The 22732-nt window shown below is 50.2% G+C and overlaps 1 protein-coding gene across 8 annotated transcripts in view; it reads left to right on the forward strand.

Moving 5' to 3' along the window:
- The window catches only part of ATP11A (ATPase phospholipid transporting 11A), a 170137-nt gene that overhangs the window by 141944 nt on the left and 5461 nt on the right, over positions 1-22732 (forward strand). Inside the window, exons 19-30 of one of the 8 annotated variants that reach the window (XM_058548509.1) lie at positions 1780-2031; positions 3184-3400; positions 5396-5498; positions 5750-5895; positions 6437-6496; positions 7300-7427; positions 9825-9960; positions 14938-15003; positions 15807-15910; positions 18008-18173; positions 19900-19985; positions 22479-22533. In XM_058548509.1, coding sequence (XP_058404492.1) covers positions 1780-2031; positions 3184-3400; positions 5396-5498; positions 5750-5895; positions 6437-6496; positions 7300-7427; positions 9825-9960; positions 14938-15003; positions 15807-15910; positions 18008-18173; positions 19900-19977 — 1456 coding nt within the window. In that variant the 3' untranslated portion in view covers positions 19978-19985; positions 22479-22533. Of the gene's footprint in view, positions 1-1779; positions 2032-3183; positions 3401-5395; positions 5499-5749; positions 5896-6436; positions 6497-7299; positions 7428-9824; positions 9961-14937; positions 15004-15806; positions 15911-18007; positions 18174-19899; positions 19986-22324; positions 22342-22478; positions 22583-22732 lie in introns of those variants that run through there. The other 7 variants (XM_058548510.1, XM_058548507.1, XM_058548508.1 and 4 more) reach the window with 7 other exon arrangements.

A 22732-nucleotide genomic window follows, 5' to 3' on the forward strand; every position in this document is an offset into this window, starting at 1 on the left:
AGAAGCATTCACTGAGTCCTCAGTCTTAGTAGAGTAGTGGGCAGCATAAGAAGTTTTGGTTTGTTTGGTTTTTTGATTTTTTTTTAAGTCTATCCCCTCATTCAGTCCAGAATAGGAAGACAGGTATAAACATAAGTGGCATAATTTGTCCACAGGACAGATTTTAGAGCATGAGGCTATAGTCATAGAGTGGGCTTGGTTTCCAAGGGGTCCCCGTGTATTAGGAAGGAGAAGGATGCTCAGAGGGTGGTGTTGCCCGGGGAAGGGGTGGGACTGGTCCTCGAAGTGGTGGGCAGTGGAAGGCTCTTAGGGATGGAGGGAGCCATGTACAGGGCCTGTCGAGGGGTTGTGGGAGCAGACTCGATGGGGAGTCAGGACCTTGAAAAATTGAGAGCAGATACCAGGGTGGGGGGCGGTGTGGGGAGCCAGTGGCTTTGAAGTGATGATAATCGCTAACAAATTATTTCTTTAAAATCTCTAGTCGGCATCTTTGTAAACTACTCTGGGTGTCAGTTTTCTTTTCCCAAAAAAATGATGAAGTTAGAGGTGGTTTTTTCTATTTCTAGAATATTTTGATTGTGTGATCTTGAGACTTTACCTAGGAAGTTTATCCCAGAATCTCACCAAACCATTCCAGTTAGAATCTGAATCCATTGTGTTCATTTATTACTTGGCAAAACATGATACATAACTTCACACGCCTATCAAAAGCTGAGAGTCTGAAATCTAGAAAAAATGGCAGGCCCCCAGAATAAGGCAAACCTGGTTTTGATGCCCGACTCCCACGGGCAGCAACACATCCCGACCAGTGTCGAGAGCCGTTTATCCTCAGACACGTTTTGTAGCCTCTGCAAGCTTTGAGTTTTCCACACGTTGGATGGGTGATGATAACGTCCTCACGCCAGAAGGTGGTTGTAAAAATGAAGTGTTGTACCTAAAATGCTTCACGTGGCATCTGACACACGGTGAGCCCATGGTGCATGTTAGCCCGTTAGAATCACTACTGGCATTCTCAGTCTACATTGTTTAGTGGTACCTGGGCTCCAATTAGATCAGTGGCAAAATTGGAACAGTTTATACCAAAAGAAAAGATGATGGGGGGCCGGCCTGGTGGCGCAAGTGGTTAAGTGCACATGCTCCGCTGCGGCGCCCTGGGGTTTGCAGGTTCACATCCTGAGTGCACACCGACGCACCGCTTGTTAAGCCATGCTGTGGCGGCGTCCCATATAAAGTAGAGGAAGATGGCCACGGATGTTAGCTCAGGGCTAATCTTCCTCAAGAAAAAAGGGGAGGATTGGCGTCAGATGTTAGCTCAGGGCTAGTCCTCCTCACAAAAAAAAAAAAAAGAGAGAAAAGATGATGAATATTACTGACCACAGCTATTCCAGATCCCATTTTTCTCTGGTTGAGACTCTTTTGTTGTTGTGATGGTCTTATATAACTCTCCTTCTTATAATTGCCTAAAATCTCTCCAGGGAGCAAGTCCCAGCCAGCCAGAAAACTGTATGCTTGGCGGACGTCAATTATATGAGAAGCCATCTTACTTCTTAGTGTTTTATCCACGTTTATCTGTTGGGCGTTAGGAAGTGCTTTGTTGTGAAAAGTTAGTACATAACTTTAAACACAGGCCCAGGCACCTTCCAGTGAGATCATGAGCCAGCAGCACAGAACTCTTTAATTTTGAGGGGCTAAAATATTTTAATCACAAGCTTCTGAAGTTCCTACTTTGGTGTGCTTTGTCAGCACTTGTGTTCCTTGTGTTTGATCTTGCCTCCTTAGGCTCCAGGAGAAGGCTGCCGACACCATAGAAGCGCTGCAGAAGGCCGGCATCAAAGTCTGGGTTCTCACCGGGGACAAGATGGAGACGGCAGCCGCTACCTGCTACGCGTGCAAGCTCTTCAGGAGGAACACGCAGCTGCTCGAGCTCACCACCAAGAAGATCGAGGAGCAGAGCTTACACGACGTCCTGTTCGAGCTGAGTAAGACGGTCCTGCGCTGCAGCGGGGGCTTAACCAGGGACAACTTCTCAGGGTAGGTGGCGCCCTCCTTCCCCACCACAGAAGATGTTTTCAGAGCAACTGACGTGACCTCCATTTGCAGGGTCATGGCCTCAGCACCCTTTCTGGGCACACGGTTCTTCCTCCAGCATCCTAACAGCATCAGTGTGTTTACAGTAAACACTGGGAACCTGACCAGAGCTGTTTCTGTTAGCAACCGTGACATGTCTTTTTTGCATGGAGAGTGTATGCATAGGAGAGGGGTGTGTGTGTGTGTCCCCACTTTCAGACAGCTGGCTAAAGGACACAGAAAGACTTGATTGATTCATAAAATATTGTGAATGGGATCATTCTCATCTGCTTTTAAGACACGCAGGGGGCTGTATTGTGCATTCCTTGGAGCATCTGCCAGAGCAGGGAGGGAAGTACTAATAATGCATGGTTGCTTATCTCTCAAGACAAAACAGTATCCACCCAAGAGTTGGTTTTTCCAGGAATATTTGGCAGTTTATTCTGATAGGTTTTATCAATGCTGCCCTTGCTGGTGTCAGATGCCTGATCTAAGATTAGATTTCATTTCACTCATTTTAGATTTTCATTAATAGGTAAAGCAAAAACAGCTCTCTAATCGTGCAAATTTTAAATTATTAATAAGTAGTACAAAGATATTTCTCTTCACCTGATCTACAGAATTCCTTTTGGGGATTACAAATGTTCCTTGTAATTTTGAAACCCAGCAAAGAGCTATATTAGGACCATGTTCTCCCCTATTCAGGTCATCCAGGCAGAATATCAAGGAGATATTTAGCTGTAAAAATAAAGACTGAGGTTGGCGAGCGTGTCCAGGGAGTTCAGGAATAAAGACCGACCTCTTTAGGCTGCAAGATGAATTCTCTCCTTCTGTGATTCAGAACTACTGGAAACTGCACATGAATCCACAGTTAGAACTCTATGTTTGCTTTGCCTTTGTGAAAGAATGTTTAATGAAAACACAACTTGAAAATGTAGTCAGAGGTGTTACATCCAATACTGTAAAGACCGTACTAATAAAACAAGAAATACTAGTTTCCTAATCTCTTGGTCCTGGATTTGTAGCATCTGTAGATATCCAAAAAAAATTACATAGTCTTCTGAAATCTGTAGATGTAGTTATTGAGTAATCTCTGTGATTCATATGATCTAACAGACTTTCAGCAGATGTGCACGACTATGGTTTAATTATTGATGGAGCCGCGCTGTCTTTAATAATGAAGCCCCAGGAAGACGGAAGCTCCAGCAACTACAGAGAAGTGTTCCTTGAAATCTGCCGCAACTGCAGTGCTGTGCTCTGCTGCCGGATGGCGCCTCTGCAGAAGGCTCAGGTCCATGCTCCCTGCCCCTTGTCATTAGCTAGTGACTGGGGGGTGTGTACTATTGAAAAGCACTCATTAGTTCTTACAGCCTCTGATTGATTGTTGAAATCTAGCAGCGTACCATCTTTTTAAAATAGAAGCAAAAGTGATAGAAATTTAAAACATGGATCCTATTTGCTTGTCATGGTTGATAAGAGTTGACTGAATCAAATGGGTGACCCTTTTGGTGCAAAGGCCAGGAGAGGTGTCCCTGTCTGACTTCTCATGTGAAATAAAAGAGGTATAATCACGTATAGGAATCTACACCACAGATGGATGGGAGGCAGCTAGCATTATTGGGCACCTGCTATGTGCTAGTTACAGAGAGAGGTCTGAACCCATTTAACCTTCAGAATAACCCTGTTAGGTGAGTGAGGTTATGCTCATTTTACAAATGAAGTATGTAAGGTGCAGAAAATGGGAATAACTTGTCTAAAAGGATGCATTTGGAAAATGGCGGTCAGAATTAGGCTTCTAGTCTGTTGGACTCCAAGCTCATGTTCCGCCCACTGTGCCATGTACTTGTGGAATCACACACCTGAAGTGTTTTTTAAATTTTTTTGTGTGTGTGTGAGGAAGATCAGCCCTGAGCTAACATCCATGCTAATCCTCCTCTTTTTGCTGAGGAAGACCAGCTCTGAGCTAACTTCTATTGCCAATCCTCCTCCTTTTTTTTGTCCCGAAGCCCCAGTAGATAGTTGTATGTCATAGTTGCACATCCTTCTAGTTGCTGTATGTGGGACACGGCCTCAGCATGGCCGGAGAAGTGGTGCTCAGTGTACGCCTGGGATCCGAACCCGGGCCTCCAGTAGCGGAGCATGTGCACTTAACCACTACGCCACGGGGCCGGCCCTAAATATTTTTTTAAGTGTATGCAGTACCTATGTGAACATGCATGTCTGTCTGATGTCAGTAAACCTACAGTAGTTCCAGCTTCATTAAACCACATTTTAAATATGTTGGACCAGTTTTTCTGGAATTGTTCATGAAAGGATTCCATAACTTCTCAGACTGACCAGTGATCAAGGTGAAACACTGAAAACCACCTGTAAAGGGGTCATCCTAGTGGACTTGCACATGCGCTACACTAATCTGTGTAGTGACAGCGTCACTGAGACAACACCAGGATCTCCACTGGGTGATTCTCAGTGAAGACACGCTAAGACTCAAGAATTAATTCACATTCCATTTGGGATAGAAATGGTTTTCTTCCCTACCCTCCCTCTCATGTGTTTGATTCTGTGTAAACCTGATATAATGACATCCCGAATGGCAACTAAGGGTTTTGTGTTTGATCTTCATGTGTTCCACGCTACTTTTTTTAGGTTCTTAACTGACTTTTGCAAACTTTTATACAAATTAGTTTGTGTTTCAGTCTCTCATCTTGAAACAAGAAGTCAGTGCACACATTTTTTCCTCATCTTTTCAGTCCTATATCTTGAATCATCACACTTAGGTACATAGATGGAAAAAAAGACCATAAAGAAAGGGACTAAAAATTCGGAAATTATTCATTGCATTGAATTGTCAGATTTGATTTTGCACACATGACAAATTTGAAAATTAAAATAGCATGAAGAACAGCTTATTTTAAAAAATGGATGCTTGATACCAAACAGCTTGGAATAGCAAAATCTCTGATAGAATGCAGTGCAGATTTTTCCCCTATGTATTTAAATATATTTCCCTGTATGGGTAGATATGTGAGTGTAGCAGCAACTGAAAACCCCTGCGTGAGTTTTGTGTCTGTCTGTGGGGTTTACCTGCAGCCTTTCTCAGCTCATCTCCTGGTCATGAGGTCTCAGTTCCTTTTGCTTTACTTTTTGGTTTCAATATGAAAAGACTTCATCCTACATGGATAAATAGATGGAATGTAGTAAATTCACTCTAGGCAAATACTTTTCTCATTTTCTTGAACTGACTTTACATCTGTTGTTTTTGCCTAGTTAGTGAATAACTGAGCAAAAATAAACAAAGAAGATAAATTCTGCTCTTGTTTCTTTTCAGATTGTTAAATTAATCAAACTTTCGAAAGAGCACCCTATTACCTTAGCCATTGGCGATGGCGCAAACGACGTGAGCATGATCCTGGAGGCCCACGTGGGCGTAGGTGAGCCCCTTCGTTTCCGGCTCCCTGCACATCCTGGTAACTGAGGTTTATCACTTCAGGCAGGCAGGAGGGGACACAGCCAGAGGCGAGGTCCTAGAAAGTAGACAGACGTTTAGGACGCCGTCCGTGGTGTGGCGCATTCGCACTGGGGAATTGCACAGGAATGGTCTAATCCGACCTTATTTTGTTCTTCCCATTTTCACGTGGTGCAGAGAGAGGGTTTACTGAGCGCATTTATTCCCTTCTCGTAGGCGTCGTCGGAAAGGAAGGTCGTCAGGCGGCCAGGAACAGTGACTATGCAATACCGAAGTTTAAGCATCTAAAGAAGATGCTGCTCGTCCATGGGCACCTTTATTACGTTAGGATATCCGAGCTTGTGCAGTACTTCTTTTATAAGGTAGGAGGGAGTCCTGGTTCCTCCCTCAGTTCCAGTGGCATACGCACATGGTGGAATGACACGTTTGTCAGAATGCCTGCATGATTTCTGTGAAAATAGAAGTCACTGTCAGAAAGGAAGGGGTTAATCCTGTCACTGTGAGGGGAAACCCCGTAGCACTTTTCTCACATTCACAAAATTTCACGTGGAACCTTTTAAGAAGATACCAGCTGTAAAACGATTGAGGAAGGGGCATTCTTTATAATTCCTTGAAATAATTCCTTGTTCATCCTGCAGTTTGATTGTCCGGTTTATGCTGACACCTCCTTCTCTTTAACAAATCTCCCTTCACGTTGTCTGTGCTCAGTGACCTCAACGCGGTCACGTACACCCTGTAGGTGCCATTGACAGAAGAATTTTAAAGCCAACGCCAGCTCTTCTGTAGAGGGGGGTCTTTGGGTCACTCTGCCCAGATAAAGTGGTGTCACGAATTAGCCTCTCAGGGATTCTGTGATAAGCGATAGATGCCCTTGAACTAACAGGTATGTAACTTGTCTTCCAGAATGTCTGCTTCATCTTCCCTCAGTTTTTATACCAGTTCTTCTGTGGGTTTTCACAACAGGTGAGTCCTAGTGTCTGGAGTCAGGAGCTCGCCTGAGCCTTATTTCCCTTCCCGTGTGGGGCTGCGGTGGGGGAAGGGTGGACTTCGGGGACAAGCAGGGGGACTAGGGGGAGGCAAGGGAGCAGCGCCCCCTGCCTCACTGGCCCCCGGAAGCCCGTCCGTAGGTGGTTGAAGGCATGAGCGTGCAGGGGCCGGCATCTGCTCGCCGCAGGCTCCCACACGGCCCAGGGAGGGCTATGCCAGGACTCGCCTCTCCCGGGCCCGGGACGCTGTGTTGGCTTTCTGACTTAACTGGAAGGGTTGGGGCTGAATCTGAGAACCTCTCCTGGTGTCTCCCTACCGGCGTCCGGCACATTCAGTGTGCCGAGTGGAGGCCGTCTGACAGGAGAGGAGAGACGGGCTCTTCGGGCCCCATCCCATCACTCGTCTGCTTTCCAATCCTGCTGAGACGGACCGTGGGCCACAGGCTTCATCTGAAGAACCAGGACTGGGGAAATGGAAGCTTGAAGGCAGTGATCCAAACTGCAAACTTGAATGCAGGCTTTTTGTTGTTGCATGTTTGTGGTGCCAAATGGGGGTCACAGGTGGGCTTCTGTCATTATTTTAATCCTGACTGGTTGACATCATGAAGCTTTGAAAACGTCTTGGTCCTTCTGTATCTGTAGGAAGATGGCTCTGTGTGCATTTTAGAGTGCTCGTCTTTGTAGGTCTTTGGAAATTAGAAAATGTGTATATTTAAACAAAGCATAAAAACAGTGTGTCAGGAGGCACAGTGTCGTCTTCACATGATTTTGTCCCTGCAGACCCTGTATGACACGGCCTACCTGACCCTGTACAACATCAGCTTCACCTCCCTCCCCATCCTCCTGTACAGCCTGGTGGAGCAGCACGTCGGCATCGACACACTCAGGAGGGACCCCTCCCTCTACAGGTACTAGCCGCAGAAACACTGCTGAGCACGGAGAGTAGCTAGAGCCGCATGGTGATCCTTTCCGATAAACGCCTGGTTGAATTATTTAAAAACCAGAACCTTCCAGTATGGGCTGATGCACTGGCTTCTACAGGAGATTCTCCAAGCAGGAAACAATGTGATTTAAGTGAATATACCTCAAATTAGATAGAGGATTTATGATACATTTGAAATGTACGTATTAAACCAGTTTGTATTTTCCCAAGCTGTTTGATGGTTATGAAAGACCTGGGGATGAGAGTTTCTGTCCCCTTGTGACTGCAGTGGATCTAAGGCCCAAATTATCCTTTAAGATCCAAATATGTTCTATTCAGCGAGGAAAAAGAAAAGTTAACATATCTGATCTCAGTGTACTCTTTTCTGCTAACAAGTTTTTTGTTTTTTTGGTTTTTTCTTGAGGAAGAGCAGCCCTGAGCTAACAGCTGCTGCCAATCTCCCTCTTTTTGCTGAGGAAGACTGGCCCTGGGCTAACATCCCTGCCCATCTTCCTCTACTTTATATGGGACACCACCACAGCATGGCTTGACAAGCGGTGCGTAGGTCCACGCCCGGGATCCAAACCCGCAAACCCTGGGCTGCTGAAGTGAAGCACGTGAACTTCACTATGCCACTGGCCCGTAGAAGAAGTATTTTTAATAATAAGGAAAAGATGTCTTTCTGCTATTTTAGAACTGCACTCCAGGATCCCTGGCAGGTTGTGTGTCTTCCTGTTTTTTGTTTCTTTTTAAATTAAACTTATTTTCAGATAAGTTCAGATCCCTGTGTAGTTGTAAAAATAATGCAGAGGTTCCGTGAGCCTCTGTCCCGTCCCCCGGTGGTGACATCTGATGGAGCACCCTCCAGACCCGCAGCACAGGGTCCCCACCAGGTTCTGACACTGACATCACCACCGACCCCCTAGGTTTCCCCAGTGTGGCTGGTACTTGGTGGTGTGCACGTGTGCGCGCACATGTGTGTGTGTGGTTCCTGTGCCCACACTGTCAAACACTCCCTGCCAGCCTCACAGCCTCCGTGACAAGAGTCAGCCGTTATGTAGGATCCTGAGGTGTTGGAGCCCCAGATAATCACTGTGGGCATTAAAAGGGCAAAGTCGGAGTTTGTCGTATGCGTTGAATGATCGAGAACGAGTCTAAGAGAATAAACGTGTACACACGGTTGTGGACGCACGTCCGAAGGGCCTCCTGCAGGGTGTCGCTTGTTGCACCTAAAGGTGTGAGAAGTCGCATCAGAACGTGCAGCAGAGTTGAGGCCTGCAGTCTGTTGTTATCCGTGAATCCAGCCTGTGCCTTGTGTCCCGTGTCAGTTACTTTCAGAAGCAGAGTGTGAGCTGTGGTGTCTCTCTGCCTATGGTGATATCATGGTCCAATTTGAGAGAGAAAATATCCAAGCAAACATCGTTCAAGAACATCCGGGTGTAGGGCGCCGGCCCCATGTCTTAGTGGTTAAGTTCACCCACTCCAATTCGGCGGCCCATGGTTCAAGGGTTCGGATCCCAGGCGTAGATCTACGCACCACTCACCAAGCCATGCTGTGGCGCCTTCCCATATAAAGTAGAGGAAGATGGGCATGGATGTTAGCCCAGGGCCAGTCTTCCTCAGCACACACACAAGAATGAACCTCCGTGTGTAGTAAAATGCTAAAGCTGAAAACCATTCTGCTTTTGCTGCCAGGGAGCTCAAATGTATTCACTGGTCATTCCCATTTATCACATAGAGTCATTGCCGTGGCGGTTGTATGCCATCCCCTTATATTTGCTCCCTTTTATTATGGTTTGACGCTCTGTTTCTGTGGTAACGGCTTTGTACTATGAGCTGTCCCAAGGCCTTTCTGGAACTAGGGGTGCTATAGGGTGAAGAGACAAACGTGTGGAGAGGCAGCCAGAGGGCATGAAGTGGTGTGACCTGGGGCCACATGTGGTGGTATAAACGAGGAGGAGAAGCCCACCTGGGATCCCCAGAAGGCTGTGGGTTCCGAGCGTGTGCCCAGCCCCACGACCAGTGGAGATGGGGGTCAGGCAGAGGTGTGGGTAGACTCTGCATGGACGGGGTGACCCCACGTGAGGAGACCAGGAATCCTGTGCGCTGGGCCGGGTTTCTCCACGACCCACTTTTAGTAGCTTGGCTGAGCTGGTGTCCGCAGAAGCCCTACCGATGGCCCCACTGCAGAGGCCACCAGTCAGGGCCTTCGTCCTCCTGTCCCCCCTCCGTGTAGGCTCTGCAGCCTCAGGACTGTCCAGTGACTTAGAGGCCCCTCCTGGAGGGGGACAGTCCCTGCAGAGAGCAGTGGAGACGGCAGGGGCACCGAGCGAGGCTGTGCTGGTGGAATGTGGTCACAATGTCCCGCCCTCTCTTCTCACAGGGATGTCACCAAGAATGCTCTGCTCCGCTGGCGGGTGTTCATCTACTGGACCTTCTTAGGGGTGTTCGACGCGCTGGTGTTTTTCTTTGGTGCTTACTTCATGTTTGAGAATACAACGGTGACCAGCAATGGACAGGTTAGTACGAACTGGACCTTGTGATGGCTACTTGGGAGTAAGCCTCGCATCCCATACGATTGTTGGTCAGCGCAGTCCCTCGTCCAGCCCGGGGACCCCTGACGCCTGGAGACCTGTCCCTCTATCCACAATCCCGCCGCGTCAGTCACTGCCGAGCTCCCCAGCGCTCTGCTGACCATGGAGACGCCCCGCCCGCACATTGCACACTTTATTTTTATAACTTGTGTTTCATCGTTGGCTGTTTATCCAGTGGTTCAGTAGATCGCTCAGGCGTGGCTTGTTTAATATGGGGATTGATTTTGAATTTAATACACTTTAGTGTTATTTCACGTGTACTTATCTTAGGTACCTGTCTCCTTTTCGATGAATAGATGGATAGTTTTCTGATAGACGCGCAGCACTCGGGTTGTTTGCACCGTTTCTGGGGGTTGTTTTATTTGTCTCTTGCTTTTTTCTTTTTGCCACTTGCTTCCCTTCCCACCTCAGATAATGACCACCAGCACACACATGGTAAGACAGTTGTGGGTTTGTGCTGTATGCGTTGGAGTGCGTTATGGATAAAATATTTCTCGAAATATTTGCACGTGTGCCCTCCTCTGTGTGCTGTGTCAGTAAAAACACCGTTAGCCGCTGCCGCCCCACTCGCTGTGGGACCAGTCGTGTCAGAGACGTGTGTGTGCCATCCCATCCTTCCTACTTGGTGTTTCCTCTGAATTTCTATGTCGGGATTGCTGGTTGAGTCAGTGATGTGTTTTAAATTGACTTGATATGTTTGAACTTCCCTTTCCCTAAGTAAGAGGCGGTACACGCAGGCCCGCGAGGCCCGCTGGGGATGTTGCTCTGATTGATTGGCAGACCCTCGCTGCCGGGGGAACTGTGAGCAACGTGGGGCAGAACTGCTCCTGCCTGAGCGTCACGGTATTTAACCGGCTGGCAGACACACACGACTGTGGACGTAGAAGAAGGGCAGCCTGCGGACAGACGTTCGTTTCATTTCCTGTTTGACGGAACGCATCTCGTGTCCCCATTCTGTTCACCCCTTAAGACTGTTGGATTGAAACACAAAGTCTTCCTCTGTGTCCTGTGGAATTTCTTTACCCATCCATTCGTTTGTTTTTTTCCCCTACTGAAAGGGGCTGTTATCTCATTATAACTTAAACCAGTCTTCACTAAGTTGATCTTGAGAAGTTTTAAAAATCTTATTTCCTCTAAAAACTTTCCATTTTTCTAGAATTTATTCTTTGCTTATTTTAATTGAGTAATTCCTGGGTGCTGCCAGGCCGTAAATGTAGTTAAATAGAGCCATCCTGTCATTCTTATGTATCTCTTGTAAGATTTCCTGCGAGTCAGGCTCTAAGTAGGCCCCTGCGTGCATCTGTAACAGACTGAGCCTCTGTCCCGAGACGAGCTCAGCACGCGGCCGCGTGTCCACACCGTTACACGAGCTTTCCGCCTGGCCCTGTGCTCGCAGCTTCCTTACACAAACATTACCTCTCCTGCTGCAGTCGCCCCGGAGCTGGACATTTTCATGGGGGTGAAGTCGAGGAGGCTGAAGTTCACACAGATTAGACGACTCGGGCAAGGCGAGGTGGCAGAACCCAAACCCGGATGTCCAGGGCAGACGTTCTGGGGCGTGGTTTACTCCGTGCCGCAGCTTACTTGCTTTGGTCTCAGGATTGCATTGTGAGACGGTGGGTACTCCTCCAGAAGTGCCATTGGAAGACGGTTTAAGTAGGAAAGGACACGTAAGAGGCTCGTGTGGCCCGTGTGCCCTGGAAACGGGTGACCAGTGACCCCCGGTAAGGCCCTCTGGCACAGTGCTCGGCAGCGTGTCCTCCTCCTGCTCAGACCCTGCAGCCCTCGGGCGTCTCCAACCAGCCTTCAGTCCAGCTGCTCCCCGTGCTGCTGGGTCAGTGGGTGTGGTGTGTTTCTGAGGCCTTCACATGATCTGAGGATTTCTACCAGCTCCTGGTCTATCTCCATCTTCCTTGTTTCCTGGAGGTGCCTTGAGCCACCACACGACTGAATACTGACTTCTAGGATGATGCTTTTCTGCGACACTTCTGTGTCCCCCACCACCATCGCATGCTTTGCTCAGCCGAATGGGACAAAACTGGTCATTAGAATTTGAAACAGTGACAGAAGAGAGACCAAGATAGAGAAAACACAAGCTGGCCTGCACCACATCAGCTCAGAAAGGCCTGGGGGAGCCTTACCCATTGCTGAGAGCTTTGAGCCCTCCTGTGCTCGCTGGCTTGTCATGACAAAGGTTCAACGCACATAATATCCGTCTTGTCAGTGAAGAGCTTCTGAGACACATGGCAATGTTATGAACAGCACACAGGGCAGTTGGCTCCAAATAAGGTGCTTCCTGTGAGGCTTGTCCATGGTTATGCATTTGAGAGGTGACCTTTGCTGCAGTTCACTAACTCGCTGTAGACGTTGAAGAAACTGAAGACTCGGGGGTGTGAGAACACGAGGAGGATAAATAGCCCAGATCTTCGAGGGACCAGGGTGGATGTTTGCATCCTGGGTTGCTAGGAGGACAGGAGCCCCGGAGGCTGGGGTGACGCTGTGCCTTGGTGTCTCCAGGCGAGCCTTTCTCATTCTGGATTGTCAATTCTTAAATTCTCGTTGGTGTTGGGGTTAAGAGTGTTAGATCACTTACAAAACTAAAAATAGCTTTATAGGCTGGGTGTGTAGTAATTCACATAAACCTGCAAAACTCAGGTAAATCAGGTAAACAGATGATGCGCTTGGTTCTCGGGCAGCAGGCAGTCTGGTGATTATGTTGGTCGTCACCTTCTGATAGAATCCTTCCCAAACAAGAATGCTTTTGTATTCTTGGTGGTATAGTTTAGACGCCCTGTTCTGTTGGTTGTCAGCAGGTGAGGACCACTTTTTTTTTAAAGACCTCAGTCATTCTGTAGGAATGTTTATCTGTCATGTGTGGTGTTGAGGGAACAGTAGAATCATTGATGACTTTTTAAAGAGAAATTCACTAATGGAGCATTTGCTGCCCAGACGTCCCGAGCCGTAATTGTTTCTCAGTTTGATGCCACAAGTGAGAATATTAAGACAACAGTTATTTGGTTACAGTTGAACAGCGGGATGTTCCTGGGGGAACACGTGGAGGTCTGCAGCATGCTGTGGTAGGAGTCAGGAGATGTGGAGATAGCTGAAACACGAACAGCCAGGGTGGCGGGAACCAGGCTCTCCAGCAGGCTCAGTAGACGGTGGAGTCGTCCCCGAGGGGGAGTAGTGGGTGTTTCTATCACCGTGATCTTGAGGAGACACAAGTTACGTTTGCCGTGGAGAATTTTTCTCCACTTAAAAATTAAATGGGTCTGGGTTTTAGGGCTTTTACGAGCAGATTTCCTACAGGAGCGCCATCCTCAGAGGAGAGAGGACGAAGTGCGAGGGAGAGGACTCAGCTCGGATCGGGGGCATGGAGGCTCCAGAGGCCTGCCACGGAGTTCTCGTAATCGCCGCGTGAGGCTGTCAAGTTCAGTTCTTGTTGGAGAGAGAATGTGAGGTTAGGAAATCAGACTCGGGCTTCCTGGGGGTGGGGAACTGCTGTCACTCAGGGCAGACATCGTTCCTCCAGACGTCCCTTTGAGAGAGGGGATTCGTGTCCTCGTGGATCATCCCAACCCCCTCCCATGATCCGTAGAAATAACAGCAAAAGATTTTAATCATGAACTATTACCAACTCGCCCGCAGGCTCCCTTGAAACAAATAAGAAAATTAAGAGGACATTTTCAGAGATGTCACATGAGCCAGTGAGCCGGAAACAGCTTCCCAAGGGGCACAGGTGAAGGCAGAGTGGTGTGGCATCGTCGCCTGGGTTCTAACCAGAATTCCCGGTTCTGGGTTCCAGTCATTGTGCGTGTCTGCTGTTCACCTGCAGAAATTACAGCGGAGGCCCAGCATGTTACTGGACTGGGGCTTTTTAATTCTTTGTGAAATAAAGCTGTTTTCTTTTAAAGAAGCACGAGGAATATTTTCTGAGAGGCGTAGTTCTCAGAATCCGACAAACCAGAGACGAGTGGGTTCCCAGGCGGTGTGGATCTCAGAGGCAGTAACTCTTGTAGAACGAGGTCTCCAGGGGACTGACTGTCCCTGAGAGAAGGATCCTTCAGGACAGGTGTTCACTCTGCTGTCTTTGTGGCTGGCAAGTGTGTTGTTTCGTGACCTCACTCGTGTGTGCTTCCCCCACATGCCGTCCCCCTGCGTCCTGCCGAGTCCTCAGAGGGAGCAGGGCACCCTGGAGCTCGCCCGCTTTTCCCTCCTGCCCGTGGCCTCTTCCGTGGGACTGTGGCGTGTCTGTGGTCTGGCCGCTGGGGCCTTCACGTCCCTCTGTCTCATCTGTCTTCATTTCTTCCTTTCTCGTGGTTTTCCTCTTATGTTGTCACCATTCTTATGCTGTCCCATACGTGACGTGGTTCTTTTCTCTTTTGCTCACCAGTGGAATGTTCTAGCTGTTGTGTTTCTTCCAGAGCAGGCGGGTGTTTGAGTTGAGTTTGAAACAGCATGGACGCAAACTCTACTGAGTTTATTCTTGCACGTGCAGCAGGCGTAGAGCTGGTAATCTGTTAATGTCTCTGTGCGAACAGAAGAACACTCAGCCTCGTGCGTGTGGGCGGTCACACCTGCTGCAGGTGCTCTCCTGGCCCTCAGTTTATGACGTGTGGACAGACGTTTGCTGAGGGCCGAGGGGGCCCCCAGGGCGACAGCACAGTCAGGGCAGGACGGGCGCTGAGCCCCCACTGAGTCCCTGACCCGGCCCCGGGAGACGGTGCTGGGAGCCTCGGGGTCTAGTGCACCCCTGGATGTAACAGACGTGGCCCCTGTCCCTTTGGGATTCGAGGTGTGGGCCGCAGGAGCAGTGAGTTGTGTTCTCTATCACTCTTGTTTTGAGTGTGAAAGGGGGGAAATACGTGTTAACAAGAGACTCCTTGGACTGCTTTCCCACAGATATTTGGGAACTGGACCTTCGGGACGCTGGTGTTCACGGTGATGGTGTTTACAGTCACACTGAAGGTAAGTCTTCTCTCGATGATGTTTCTTCTTCCTGCCACAGGTGCCCCTGCCGTGTGTGGGTCTCCCGTCTGTGAACTGAATTATAATCCACACTGAATTACAAGTCCGCAACCAGCACACAGCCCGTGCCAGCTCCCGGCTCTGCTCTGGGGCAATCTTCCTGCCAGTCAAATGAGTCAAGAGCAGACTTAGCACACCCAGGCGATCCGATGTGCGAACTTCCAGAGTTACACAAAAGGAAAAGGAAGGAATGAGCCTTTTCTTGATAAAAGGAGTCAGATGAGAATTCTCTTAAATGGCAAGCATCCTCATCCCCAGTATAATCGAAAGACACTTTAATTGAAACCAATTGTTGTATTGGGGAAAATTCAGCTCTTATTAAAATCAAGTCAAATTCTGTATGGGATATCATTTATGAAAGTCCCAAAAGCTATCAACCTGAGTGTTAAAAAGTGATACATAGAAAATCCAGAAGTCCTCTCCTTAGTGGTAATATAGCCTGCACCCTGAGCTGTCGCCCCGAGGCCTCCCCGTGAGAGAAGCGCGTCCCTGGGAGGTTTCCTGAGGCCCGGAGTGAGAGCCGCTCAGAGTGTCGTGGTTGAGAGGCTGTGACATCACACGTGCTTTTTCTCCACTGGAAGTCTGAGGTTTTGTTTTTCCTAAACAGTTTCATGTTGGCATCTTGGCTAAAGGAAGATGTGGTGGTTTGTTTTTTCATTCTTTTCTGGTTTTCTTTCCCGGCTGTGGGGCTCACACTGACCCCCCAGTAACAGCACTGTTCTTTGCCGTTTTCTTCCTTCCAGCTGGCGTTAGACACACACTACTGGACGTGGATGAACCACTTTGTCCTCTGGGGGTCCCTGCTGTTCTACGTCGCCTTCTCGCTCCTCTGGGGAGGAGTTGTCTGGTACGGACCTGGTAAATCTCGTGTCGTCATTGTCGCCCTCCCAGTCCTGCAGTACCATCACGGCTTGGAACGCGTTTTCCGTACACCCTCACTCCTGAGTGCAAGGCATTGTGCCAGGGCCTGCGGGGCCCTCGGGGGATCAAGGCGGGTGTTGTCCCTGCTCCTTTGCTCCCATGTTCTCGGTGAGGACACACGCTGGATAAGAAGTAATTGGCTTGTGACGAGGGGGGACAGACCTGGAGGCTATAGCAAGGGACCTATTTCAGATCAAAGGTCAGAGAAGGCTTCTCGAAAAAGTTATTATTTTGGGCCGGCCCTATGGTGTAGTGGTTAAGTTCACGCGCTCTGCTGCAGCAGCCTGGGAAAAAATCACCATCATCATAATAGTAGGTCATGCTTATTAAATCCTTCCTAGAATGAGGTGCAAGCTCGGTATGGGATGGGTCGAGTCTCCTTCAGTCTTCCCCACACTGCATTCTCTACACACCATGAGTGGTAAGGCAGACACAGCGGGTACGCCAGTCAAGCCAGCCTCGGGCCGAGGCAGTGTAACTCCAGACAGAGCCGTGCTCGTAAGGAGGGGAGCTGCAGTGCAGGAGCCCTGAGGCAGGGCCCTGGGAGGCGGGAGGAAGTCCACCGTGACCAGGGAGTGGTCTGGGTCCAGCTGGAGAGGTCAGTAGGGGCAGGCCACACCGGGCCTGTCGGCCTTGTGGGACCTCAACCCCAGTCTGATGGTAGGAGGCCATCGAGGATCTTGAACAGAGGAGCGGCAGAGTCTGCTGCTCTTTTAGAAAGACCGCTGTGGCTGCCATGTTGAAAATGAACTTGTGGGTGGAAAGCGAGCAGGACAGCTGGGTTAGAGAATTGCTGTAAAGCAGTCCGTCCTATGAGGGCAGGAAAGTGGCCTCATTTGGCTTCCTTTCTGCCAAACGCACGTTCCTTCTGCCCAGGATGTCCTTTCCAACGAGCCTCTCTGGTGAGCTCTTACTCATCCTTCAAAACCTGGTGGCTCGTCATCCTCTTTGAGGCCTCCCCCGAACCATGTCACAGGCAGGGCAGTTCCACGTCGTGCCCTGAGCATCTGTTCCTGCTCCTGTCGCAACACGTACTGTGTTTGTCGATCATTCTCCTGTTTTTGTTTGCATCTCCCTGTAAGACGGAGCATTTCCCGAGCAGGGCCGGGGCTGGGGGCGTGACCTGGGAGGGAGTGCCTCCTTCGACTGGGCCTGCCGGCCTCGCCCTGGGCCTGGCTGGACATGAGGCCAGAAGCAGTGCCCTCCCTGCGCTGCACGTCCAGTACTGACCACAGCTTCTGGAACGCACAGGCGGCCCTAGGACGGAGAGGAAGCGCTCTGGTCAGTCACTGCCTGTTGGCGCTTGCTGATGTCCACCCAGCGTCTCCGTCCATTGCTGGCCTGTAGTGGCCAAAGCCATGCACTGCATGTTCTTTGAGACCTGGAAATACAGCGACACCAGTTGTGCTTTCCATGGGTTTGCGACCCTGCCCCTGAGGAGCCCTGAAGTTCTAGTGAACTTCCCAAAGCTGTGGCCCTGTGAAAGGCAGGTTTTGTCCCGAAAACTTATCTGACCAGCTCCTGGGCGGTGTGGTTTAGGAATCGTGGAACTGTGTAACTTGCGTTCAGCAGTATAGGTATTTTCTTTGACTTATAAATTCGCCTAGTACAGAAGTCATTTCATGCTCTGTATTTCTATAGAAAAATTTTACATTTTTTGGCGTAAGCTTTAGGTGGTTAACTAGAGCTGCTGATCCGAACCCAGGTGTATCTTCTCCATGTTAATAGCCATTGATCAGGTTGTGATTCTGGGATACAAAAATACCACCTATATTAATCTTTTTAAATCTCTTTTGCTATTCTGAAACTGAATGTCAGCGACTCACTTTCCCTCTGGGATGACTTTATGGAATTCTGTCCTTTTCCCCTATGACACCCCATATGGGGAGTCATGCATCCCGTTGTTGGTATGGTTACCTCGGAACGGGCTCTTCTACACACTGAGAAGGCGGAGGCCAGGACTTCGGTGCTTCTGAGGATCTGCCCTGCCAGCGTCTCATGCTTCTTTCCCTCCACGCTCCAGGCCGTTCCTCAGTTATCAAAGGATGTACTACGTGTTCATACAGATGCTGTCCAGTGGCCCTGCCTGGCTGGCCATCGTGCTGCTCATCACCGTCAGCCTTCTTCCCGACGTTCTCAAGAAGGTGCTGTGCCAGCAGCTCTGGCCCAGCGCCACCGAGAGGGCCCAGGTACCTGGCCGCTCCCGGGGTCGGAGTGGGCCGTCCTTATGAAGGGTGGCGGGAAGGGCCTGGGTGTGTAAATGTGCTCGGTCCAGGTGTTACTAACGACTTCCATGATGGTAGGTGATTTTGAGCATTAGCGTAGGTGAAGTCAAGATGACCAGGGTTAGACCTAAGCAGCTAGGCGGCTGGAAGAAGAAAAAGATTAAGAAAGATTAAGCCAATACAAAAGACACATTATTTCGTGTAAATCTAAAAAGGTTTTTTAAGTTAATCATTACTTTGAAGGTAAAATTGCACTATTTTTAGGGATGGTGAATTTGGCTCAAAACTTTAGCGTTTATGTCGAGAAATGCTGGTGATTAGGAGGCTGCTTATGTTCCACACTCCCAGATGGAGGCCAGCAAGCCGAATTCTGGATTCAGGAAAGAAGTGACATATGCAGAATGCCCACCCTGGCGTAGGACACCTGGTGTCACGTCCCTATCCCCTCGCCCCTGTGACCTCGGGGAGGCACATCCCAGTCCCCTCTCCCCTGTGACCTCAAGTGAGGCACGTCCCTGTTCCCTCGCCCCTGTGACCTCAGTGAGGCACATCCCCATCTCCTCGTCCCTGTGACCTCGGGGAGGCATGACCCCGTCCCCTCTCCCCTGTGACCTCAAGTGAGGCACGTCCCCATCCCCTCACCCCTGTGACCTCAGTGAGGCACGTCCCCATCCCCTCGCCCCTGTGACCTCGGGCAGGCATGTCCCCCATCCCCTTGCTCCTGTGACCTCGGGGAAGCACGTCCCCGTCCCCTCACCCCTGTGACCTTGGGCAGGCACATCCCCCATACCCTCGCCCCTGTGACCTCAAGTGAGGCATGTCCCCCATCCCCTCTCCCCTGTGACCTCGGGCAGGCATGTCCCCATCCCATCACCCTGAGATTTGCCCATGGAGGTGTAGAGCCTCAGTGAGGAGAAGGAAGAATCCTGGTGAGAGGGCGGAAGCTGCAGCCAGGGCTGTTCCTGCCTGTGGCGCACAGGGGGTTGTGCCCGTGAGGGTGGAGGCGGGGAGGGGTTCAGGCAGTGGAGGATGACTCATACCTCCTGGGACCAGTCTGGATCCGCTCGGGAAGGCCCAGATGGCCCCCTGATCTCAGTCTCCAAGTGCCGCTGGCCCAAGTTTGGGATGGAAACAGGCAGCCCTCCACTGGGGCGGGCGGGCGTGGTGACGGCCTTTGCCCCACCACATGGAATCCTGGGTGGTGAGAACACTTGTGCTCATTGAAAAGGTGGAACCAGCGCCCAGTGACCCCTCCTTTATGCCCCCCACATCTGTAACAGCAGTGCTGACAGGATCTCACGCAGAGGTCAGTGGAAGTCCATGTGGACGGTTTCACTGTCAGCTTCGTAGTTACCGCCTTTAGACGGTGACCATGAGAGAGGGGGGAGATACAGCAGGGGTGAAGTCCACACGCCCCAGGAGGGGAGAGTCCGGAAGGATTTCTCCCAGGCCAGGCCTGTTATCGAGGAGGATGCGTTAGGGTCCAGCCTGCGGTCTAGCCTGCCACCCGGGGTGGCGTAGTGCGACAGGGACAGCGTTGACCCGTAGGGCGTTGTTGACGTTTAACCGGACTCACCGCCTTTTCTTGTTTCTCTTTCCTTCCTCGCTCCCTTTGTCTGCGGCCTTTTTGCTAATACCCACTGCCACCTTCTCTGACGTGCATGGCCCCTCCTGACCTCTGGACTGGCAGACTAAGAACCAGTGCCTTTCTGTCGAGCAGTCCACCATCTTTATGCTCTCTCAGACTTCCAGCAGTCTGAGTTTCTGACGGACAAGGTGATGCGTTTCTGTCTTTTGGCATGGTTGGGATTTGGTCTCAGGACGCAGAGGGCCGACTTTCGGTACCGAGCACCCTGGTGTGTGTCTCTTGTAGGTGTTGTGACCACCCCCGCACCAGGAGACACGATAACTGCCTCCTGAGATGCACATGTGTCTTCTCCCGATGCCATTAACGCGGTTTCTCTCCCAGCGTCCATTGGAAGTAGCAGGTCCCATGGGCCAGGGTGGCGCATCTTCACTCAGGTGCCGTGGAGGGCGTGTGGCCACGGCCATTAGACTCTGCTGACCTGCAAGGGGTCCCACACATGAAGGCAGGGTGTGGCTGTTCCTTGGTCCCACAGTTATCTCAGCGTTGCCTTTTCTCCGCAGCCCGAAGCGGATGGGCAGGGAGGCCCCGCACTGCCCTCTCTGAGCTCATCTGCACAGGGGGACCCTGAGGCTGCAGAGCTCTACAGAAAAGGCCAGGCTGGGGTGGCCACTCAGACTGGACAGAGCAGGGAGGGGTATGTTTAGGGTCACGTGTTTTACCAAATTCCCTGTTAACTTTTTTTTTTAAGCTGAGTGTTTTTAGAAAAAGCCTGCTTTGCTGTCAGTGGCTGCCGAGGTCCTTTCTCAGCAACACAGAGCTGCTTTCCCAGCATTCTCTGGGGCCACTGCCCCGGGTCAGAGCCTGTCCATCCAGAGCTGAGGTTCTGGGGACAGAGCAGTTTTCTCTCTGTTTCCAGTTGTTTGTTCATGTCCCTAAATCTGCATTTTTGTGCCTCAAAATTAATGATCCTTTGAAAGTGTCTATTTGGGATTCCTGTTTTACCAGCACAGCTTGTTTAATAGGAAAATGCCTAAAACAAGAAAAAGGCTTTTTTTCCTTTTAATCACAGTTCATCTTCTATACATTTTAAACACTGTCTTTTAACTAACAAGATGGCACATTTTTTAAATTCAGGTAATTATTGACAATCAAGATTTTTCTAATCTGGTGCCATCAGAATTTGTTAGAATAAATTACATAATTTCATCTCACTGTTTACATACTTGAAAACATTTAGGATGAAATTATTAGGAACACGTTAGTAAGTCACAGGAGGTGCTTATGAAATTGATTAAATCACACAGCTCTGGGCTAAAAATAAATACTTAACTGTGGATGTGGGTTATTAAGGGTTGATTAGCTTCTGAACCTTTGCAAGAGCCAGACTCAGGCTGCTCGGAGAAGGGCATCCCTGAGTGCCCTGTGGTGCCCACGGCCACACGGCGTGACCCCACAGGTGTCGCCACACCCACACCTTCACACAGGGTCCCTTAAGCCAGCACGCTCCTGGCACACACGGGTGAACACTTGTGTTGCTATAAAACCACCTGGATTTTGCAAAACTTTGGAGGAATAAACATTTGACTAGTCCTTATGTGGAATATATTGTGCTTCAAATGGATGGTTTTTTTCTTTCAATCTGGTCTATTAAAACGAAAAACATCACAGACCCCAAGTTTCATATATATATATGTATATATAGTTTATATATATATATATATTTATAGATCTATCTGTATCTGTCTGTATTTATTTTTACATATAACTTAATTATATGTAATTCTGCCCCGCAAAGCCAGCAACTCCATCACTGGGTTAGTGCATCCTTCCACCAGACGACATTGTGCAATTCGAAGAAACTAATGCAGTTTGAGTAAGAAGTCTCAGTGCTCAGACGCCTGGCCCCCATGCCAGCAGCACTGTGACACCTGAACCTTCAGGGTTCTAGTCTCGGGACCAGCACTCTTCTGCTCTACTGGAGACGGGGCCGAGGGGCAGGCTCACAGAGAGGGACAGGGAGAGGAGGACAGGGATGGGCAGGTGCAGAGAGGGACAGAGGGTCAGAGAGGGACAGGAGGAGAGGGACAGAGGATCAGAGAGGGACAGAGGGTCAGAGAGGGACAGGAGGAAAGGGACAGAGGGTCACAGAGGACAGCAGAGGTCATGGGGACGGCAGGAGCCCATTTCTTCCCCGGGGGCCTCGGTGCTCTCTGGGGGAGCACAGCTGTCTGGTCAGTGGCTCTCCGGAAGCTTTCAGGTGAGGGTGGCAGGTTTAGCCTCAGGTTCTGGAAGCGCTTCCTGTGCTCCGGGGAGCAGGCCCATCAGGTGGCCCTTCCAGCTGCAGCCAGTGCTGGGCTCCTCGGGGTGGCCCTGGGCCCCACTCTCCCACTGGCCCACCCTCCCCCCTGCGCTCATGCTGTCCCCGTGAAGACCATCTCTTCCCTGGGGGAGCCCTGGGAGGTGCTCACCCCCAGAGCCAGGGGCCCCACCACCCCGACTTGTGCACCCTTCCACGTTAAACCCACAGACCGAGGGCCCTTCCCACGCCAGGGTGCCCCATGGGCGGCCCAGGCCAGGGCAGGCACCGTGCTCACGGAGGGCCAGTGGCCCCACGTCCGGCTGTGCAGCTGGTCTGCCGGGGCCGAGGAGGCAGCGTCTCAGTGCTTTTCCTCGCCTTGCAGAGGAGCGTGAAACTCGCAGCGTCGGTGGAGGCCGCGCCCAGCGCCGTCAGGCCACTCCTGAGGGACCTCTTGCCGCGGCCGGGGCGAGATTAGCCCAAGGATAGGTAACGGGTCCATGCGCCACCCGGCAGGCATCCCTCTCGGTGTGCTGTGAGCCTGTCAGACTGTCTGTTTTTCCTCCAAAGTTTTGCTGTGCTGTGTCATTTTGATAACAAAGGTTCATGATGATAAAACGAAATGTTTTTTACACGCAC

The sequence above is a fragment of the Diceros bicornis genome, chromosome 9, assembly GCF_020826845.1.
Source record: "Diceros bicornis minor isolate mBicDic1 chromosome 9, mDicBic1.mat.cur, whole genome shotgun sequence".
Lineage (NCBI taxonomy): Eukaryota > Metazoa > Chordata > Mammalia > Perissodactyla > Rhinocerotidae > Diceros > Diceros bicornis.